Below are 7878 nucleotides of genomic sequence, written 5' to 3'. Positions count from 1 at the left end.
TTGTATTGATTATTCTGTAGTTGGTTGTTGTGTGATACTGATAAGAAGATATGGGATTTAAATTCTTTCTGTAGTGGCTAATCAGTAATCAGTAATTGTTTGAGTTTCAATATTAGTTATTAGTTTTTAATTCTTTTAAATTACCCACAATAAGACTTCAAAGTACAAATGTGCCAAACTTAAATTTTTTTTATAGTGTCTGTGATAAATTGTTACAATGCACAAAACGGAAGTTGATATTCCACCTAGCGTTCGAAAACGTTTAATTCATCTCTTCGGACTTATCGAAAAAGAATTTGAATCTGTTTGCCAGGAAAACGTTGTTCTGCAGGAAAAAGTGGAGTCACTCACTGAGAAAGTTAATGAAAAGTACTTGACGACTGAACAATTTCAAGTAAATTCGAAACAAAAACCGCCAACTGGTCAAAAACTCAAAACTGCAGAGAAATTAAAAGCACAAACTAGTAAAATTGTATCCAGCTTTAAAAGTCCTTCAGCAGCTAATTGTCAGTTTGTGAAAGAATATGGTGGACACAGGGACGGTTTGTGGGATTTAGCGTTACCTCATACTGGACAGCCTGTCATTGGGACCTGTTCAGCAGGTTTGTATTAGGAACCAAGTATATTTTGTCCTGTAGGTTCCTAATCCTTTTTACCTTACATTTAGATCACACCGCAAGAATATGGTGTATTGAAACTGGTACACCACTTTTACAATACACTGGTCATATGGGATCAATTAATTCTATAAAATTCCATCCCAATAAAGATTTAGCTCTCACATCAAGCGGTGATCAGACTATTCACATTTGGCAGGCAGCTGTTAATCTAGATAATTTAGTGAGTGTGTTATTCTTTTTTATTAATTATATTTATATTTTCTATAATTTTGATATTTTATTTATGATACATCATTTAATCTGGCTATCATTTTTAAAATTCTTATTTTAATTTTATAGAGGGATCGGGAATCTGATGACACTGAGACTGAAGATGACCGAGTTGTTCCAATACTGCGCACACCTTCATGTACATTTTTGGGACATAATGGGCCAGTTATGGCTAGTGATTGGTTACTGGGTGGTGATCAAATTATTACTGCATCATGGGATAGGACTGCTAATTTGTATGACGTTGAAACCAGTGAACTGTTAAACTCACTTACTGGTAAGTTATGTATTAATACTTATTAATAGCTATAATAATGAAATTGTCATCACTATTATAGTTAAATAATTAATGTATTAATTATAACTAATACAAGGTAAAATGCTTAACATTTTTCTAAATAAAGACAAATTTTTCATAATTAATAGTTGGTAAATATTTAAGTTACATTTTTTGTAATATTTCCTACAATTTATATCCCAGAAATGGATTGTTTTAGTATCCTCTTAAAAAACCTATGCCAGATGCTTAAATTGCACTTGGCTTTAAATTTAAAGGCCTATAATACATTAGACACTGTATGTCTAAGTAAACACTTAATATTTAATATTAATAATACTGTTATAAAAGCTGTGCATGGGTAGCATATAAGTTTATAGAACTAATAAAAATGTTTTTTTTTAGAATAGGTCTAAAACTGCTAATACTTCATGAGTCCTATGTTAAAAAATTATAAATATAGTCCTAAATTAAATGAAATTAAAATTTTCAGGGCATGATGAAGAATTAACTTATGCATCTTCACATCACTCCCAGAAATTGGTTGTCACTGCTTCTAGAGATACTACATTTAGATTGTGGGATTTTCGTGAAGCTATAAACTCAGTTTCAGTTTTTCAAGGTCATACAGAGTGAGTTTTTCACTTTGTTTAGTAAATATACTGAGGTAATAATTAATATTGAAACAATGTTACAGTACAGTGACTTGTGCGGTTTTCACATCTGCTGGACTTGGTGGAGAAGATAAATTAGTATCTGGGTCAGATGATCGGTCCATAAAAGTTTGGGAATTACGTAATATGCGCTCTCCAATTACTACTATCAGGGCCGAATCTGGTGTAAATCGCTTTGCAATTGCTTCTAATGGTGTTATCGCTATTCCTCATGACAATCGACAAGTTATGTTGTACGACATGGCTGGACAACGAGTTAACAGAATACCCAGAACAGCTAGAAATGTATAAATTGTTTTTATTAATTCACTATCTAATGAAATCAATATCATATCCAAAATATTCCATTTTAAAATTCATTGGTTATAATATAATGTATAATATGTAACAATACAATATATTTGAAAAAAATGACCATTTTATTGATGTGAATTTTTTTTTTTTTAGAGACATAGACGTATGGTAACAGCTGTTGCATGGAGTGAAGATAATCCATTTGCTAATTTATTTTCTTGCGGATTTGATCGATTAGCATTAGGATGGTCTGTTCAGTTGTGCAAGGACTAATCCTTATTAATTTTTCGAGTTCAAATATGTTAAGTATTTTAATGGCATGTCATATTTTTATAAACAACATTTTTACTTCTTTTTCTGTTTCCTATTTTGAATTTATGTATATGTGTGTGTGCGTGTGTGCAATTTCTAACTTTTATCTGTGAAACTCAGAATCTATTAAGTTACATTTTTAAATATATATAGTATTAACATTGTTACAATTTGGTTTTTTGCGTCCTTTTGTTAATTTTTTTTTGTTATAGCCTTATAGTATAAATTAATATTTATTGCATTATTTAATAAAAAAAAAGTCATATTATGTTTTAAATTTTAATTAAAATATTTATTTAATTTAAGCCTTTCAAATATCATTATATTATTATATTCATAAGGAGTGTAATCTAAGAAATGTGATGTGACTCAGCATGAACAAAAGAAAAATAGTCTGATAGAAGTAACAAATTACATTTAAATACTTACATTATATTTAACATTTAAACTTCAATAATTAATAATATATTAGTAAGAAATAATACTGTTATTATAGAAAATTAATTTTTAAGAGCAACTGCTGAATGCTGATCCAATTATATGATAATATCAAATTTTATAATTTGTTGTATTATGACAATTTCATGAGATATTTAATATGTACATAAGAAATTATTTGTTCCTTTGTTCCAAATTTGTAGTATTAGTATTCTTCTATGCCAATTTTACCATCACAAAATATATAACAACTCTTTAAAACTGGAATATAATTATTTAAGTTACAGATAATATGTCAAATGCAGATGTGGTTCAATTATAAAGTTTTTCAGTGTACATATGAAAACAAAATCAGTATGACTAAAGAATTATAATTAAGTTTGTTAATCAATCAATTAAACATTTTATGATTAGGTGATTGATTTCCATTTCCCAATGAAAGTCAATGAAAATTAAACATATGATTGAAAAATGTGTTAATTTCAATCACTTACCTGTAAACGGGTTAAAGTTTTCCAAATACATTTTAACCACAGTACCTCAAAGTCTCTGAATATTGTATTTTTTTTTCAATCCAGATCATTCATTCACATATTTTAAACTACCTTGGTAACTTGTAGTTTTCATACATCAAATTTTTTTCTTTTGGTTCCTTGAGACTTCAAGATACTGAGTCCACTGTATTTTATATATTTTAATAATCATTTGTTGTACAAAATATTTAAAATATAATTTATTCAACTTTTCTTCTCACTAGTGGACTAGTGATCAGCGAGAATCACAACTATCTCACCATGAAGTGCTATTACTGAATAGCTTCTTCAACCAAGCTATTAAATTACCTATTATGTGACCATCCGTTGTGCTTATTGTAAATTTCTGTTATAGATGGTACAAATTAATAAATATGTTAAAAAAAAAAACTTCTCTTCACAAATAATATTATGTATAATTGAGGATTGAACAGATACCAGGATACCTTCCAATAACGAAGATTTACCTTAATTCCTTCTAACAAGTGGTTAGGTGAAAATCAAAGAAACAATATGAACCAACGTTTAAATGATTAAATATTTATTTTTGAAGATATTAGGTAGTTAACAAAAGCGCTAAACAATTTTGTAACAACAAAATAACTTCATTGTCGAAAATGACATTTTATTGAGAATATAAAAAATAATAATAATAATTAATAAGTAAACAAGTACAATATTCATAAGCTATTCATAGTAGTTTAAATGTATTTTTTGTATATAAATGAAATTTTAAACCATACAAATAAATTGAGTTATAACATAAGCTTTCGTTAATTTACAAAATAAATGCATATTTATTTGATCAAAATACACAAAACAAATGTTTAGAAAACCAATTTTAAATTAAATAAAAAAATAATAATAAATAAAAAAATGTATATGCTTTAATAAAAAGTAAAAAATAAAATAATAAATAACATACCACTAAAAGCAATTATAGCTGTTAAAAAATAATATGATTTTTATACCGTCCACTAATTTCTTTCTTTAAAATATTTATTAGGTAATATCAAGTAAACAAAATTGTGTTAACTAAATGTTATTGTATCAAAAACAAATAAATTAAAAATATATATATTGTGCTAGAATCTGTCATTGGTTAAGTTTGTGCTAAATATAATTGTCAAACTATGACAATACTAACATAAATATTTTCAAAAACTCAATACATTATAATATAGAATAATAACTGTATAAAAATAAATATTATATTGTAAAACTCAAAATTTGGGAATAATCTATAAAAAAATTTTTAAATGGCCATCCTTTTAATAGGTGACTATAAAAAATGTTAAAATTTACCATAATAGTTCTAACTGCGAATATTATTAAATTTGATCAGACATTTTCTAACAATATATATTCTACGCCTTTACTAAATAGTAAATAGGATAAAAAGTGCGTTTTTTAAGCAATGCAAATAATTTATATTTGATTTTATATGCTACTTCAGTGCACCATTTAGCTGTTTAAAAAATTATTGAAAATGTAATTTATACAATTCAAGAAAAATTACTTAATTTACTTAATACCTAATGCTCGTAAATACCACATTTCAAAAGTAAAATAATATTGAAACAGTTATAATAGATAATATCAAATTACAACTGAAGATTATTTTTTAATATAATATTTATTATCTGAGATATTTTGAAATGTATAAAATAAACTAGAGTAATTCTTAAGAAGCACGGTGATTACAACTACTGAACTACATTTTTTTAAGCTTTTTTTGATATGTATTAATATCATATTTATAAAGAAATATATTTTTTAGTTCACATAAAAAAGGCAATAAATGTACAAAAAAAAAGTACTGATGAAATACAATGGGTAATACTGAAATTTTATTTTTAAGATAACCAATGATATATTCAGTATTTACACATTAGTGTTAATGATTTTGACACACTGTGCCTTATGGTTAATCCCGATGAAAAAAAAATCACTTTTTTTTCCAAACTAGTACAATGGATATAAAAATACTAAAGATGTGATTAGATTAAGGAACACCTAAGGTCAGTGAATCGTATTAATAATACATTTTTTTGGATCAATTTAATCTTAATCTACAAACATTGAATTCCTACACAAGATAATATGATTATTGATTGTAAGATATATATTTCATTTCGAGTCATTTCAATAATTAATATTTGGTGTTCAATTTTGGTAACCATTGAAGGTTAGCACAGTCCTAGGGAGTAATGTTTAAAGTATATTATAGGTCAGAGGATCTGTAAAAAAAAATATATATATAAATATAAATATCTTAACAAAAAGAAAAACAATATTTATAGATGAGAATTGAATTTGACAATTAAGTAACCTTATACCCTTTCTATATAAAAAAAAAGGTTTTATTGAAATATATGCTTGGCTAAAACCCGGAAGACTGAAACGCGAGAATAGAACTTAATTAAAAATAAAACCATGGCAATTTATGTTATTAATTTTTATGTATGATTTCTATTGATTTAGAGTAGACGACATCGCCCCTTCTTTTTCTTTTTAACCTGTAAAGCTGCTCTAGTTGAAGTTTCAAATACTTCACGGACGCCCTCCTTACTTTTAGCTGAACATTCCAAATAAGCGAATGCATTGATCTTTTCGGCCATTGCTCGCCCCTCTTCTGGCCTTACAGGCTCTTGTTTCATTTTGCTCAGCTCGCGGATTGTATTTGGATCATTACGCAAGTCTTTTTTGTTACCAACCAATATAATCGGTACATTTGGACAGAAATGCTTCACCTCCGGCGTCCATTTCTCTGGGATATTCTCTAACGAATCTGGTGAATCTATGGAGAAACACATGAGGATAACATCCGTGTCAGGATAGGACAATGGTCTTAGTCTATCATAATCTTCTTGACCCGCTGTATCCCACAGTGCTAGTTCTACTTGTTTGCCGTCGACTTCTATATCAGCTACATAGTTCTCAAACACGGTGGGTACATAAACTTCTGGGAATTGATCTTTGGAAAACACAATGAGCAGACAAGTTTTTCCACAGGCACCGTCACCAACGATGACGAGTTTTTTTCGAATGGCAGCCATAGTCTAAAACTGAAAACAGTACCACATTATACCATCAAAGGGTTATTCTGCATATTAAAGTGAGCAACTGAAATTAGTAAAAAATAAAAATAAAATACGATTGAACTGGGCTAAACAAACGCGCGCACACACCACACATACACACATCACATCCAGACATAGCCATTCACACGATACAAAACAGAACAGGTTACAAATTAGTAAGTAAAACTATAACATAAGCAGTAAGCATAACTATATTGCAACATAACATATTAAAATAATTGAAGATAATTTATTAACTCAGCTTACAAAAGGAGTATTTAAATTCGATGTCCAACAGGTGTATTTTATTTTAATTAACGAGAAACTTAAAATAATTGAATTGCTTGATTGAATATTGAAGTGAAAATAAAAAAATAAACAAAATTTATCAGATATCAATGTTTACCTAATTTTTTTTGTGTAGAGTAAGCAAACATAACCTCAAATTTAATTACATAAGTTATGTTTTTTTTTTAAATATTTCCGCGGTCAACTATGATTATCGTGTTAATTATTTTTACATGATGGCTAATCAGTAATCGTATATTATCGCAATTGTTTTTCTACAAATGAAAATTCTCTTGCAAAATTTACCTGGACCTGTTAAATAGATTAATGCTGTAAAAAATTATAGTTCCTATTTCAATATAGGAGCCTTGGTATTGGTATAGTGTACTGATTACTGAATTGACGAATTGGAAGAACTATAGTTACAAGTCCTAATTTGTCAGAGTTGGTAGCAAAAAATTTGTTGATATCTCAACAATATGACAAAAAACGCTTTGCAATGATTGAATTATCGTGTAAATAGTATCAAATTTCAGTTATCATTTAGACATGTAGTATTGTCAATTTGTCAATTTATTTATTTCTTTAATACGTGCTGTTATATTATAAGAAAAATATACGTATATAATATGAGAATAAAAATTCGATAAATTTAATTTCATAGCATCATATAAAGGTTTACGCTTTTACAGTGTAATAAAGTCTTCAGTTTACACCATATTTCGCGGCAAGATTAAGTTGGATTTCTTAATCCGATGATCGTGACATTTCTGTCAAGGCGTAGGTAAGGTTAGGAAAGCAGACCCGAAGATAAATATGCCTAGGCGTAGAAAGGATTTTAAAATCACACATCTTTGGTCGCTGAAACGTTGACTACATTAATCTGTGTAATCAGTAATCACCTATATTTATATGGACGTATGGCTTATGTATCTACATTCTACATTGTATCACAATATAATCATTATTTCAAATAATTGTCTAACCAATATTGTAGGTATTTACAAATAAATTAACTTAGTTTTCTCCTTTATTCATTATTGTCGTGACTCGACATATTATAATAACTTTTAGTTGAAATTTCAGTGT

General features: G+C 27.7%; 2 protein-coding genes across 2 annotated transcripts; one reads left to right on the top strand and one right to left on the bottom strand.

Moving 5' to 3' along the window:
• Positions 1–55: 55 nt before the first annotated feature.
• LOC111033265 (WD repeat-containing protein 37) lies at positions 56–2614 on the top strand. The gene is made up of 6 exons (XM_022314309.1): positions 56–602; positions 668–840; positions 960–1167; positions 1661–1799; positions 1865–2126; positions 2289–2614. Exons 1-6 carry the CDS (start codon positions 218–220, stop codon positions 2406–2408), a joined length of 1287 nt encoding a protein of 428 aa, XP_022170001.1. The 5' UTR covers positions 56–217; the 3' UTR covers positions 2409–2614.
• A 1404-nt stretch (positions 2615–4018) lies between these two features.
• Positions 4019–6900, bottom strand: LOC111029637 (ras-like GTP-binding protein Rho1). The gene is made up of 2 exons (XM_022309125.1): positions 6769–6900; positions 4019–6486 (listed from the first exon to the last, which is right to left on the bottom strand). The coding sequence occupies exon 2, from the start codon at positions 6475–6477 to the stop codon at positions 5899–5901; it is 579 nt and encodes a 192-aa protein (XP_022164817.1). The 5' UTR covers positions 6478–6486; positions 6769–6900; the 3' UTR covers positions 4019–5898.
• Positions 6901–7878: the final 978 nt, after the last annotated feature.

This window comes from Myzus persicae, unplaced genomic scaffold, assembly GCF_001856785.1.
Source record: "Myzus persicae strain clone G006 unplaced genomic scaffold, MPER_G0061.0, whole genome shotgun sequence".
In the NCBI taxonomy this organism is placed as follows: Eukaryota; Metazoa; Arthropoda; class Insecta; order Hemiptera; family Aphididae; genus Myzus; species Myzus persicae.
The sequence above is the reverse complement of the archived record's forward strand: the minus strand, read 5'-3'. Positions and strand labels throughout refer to the sequence as shown.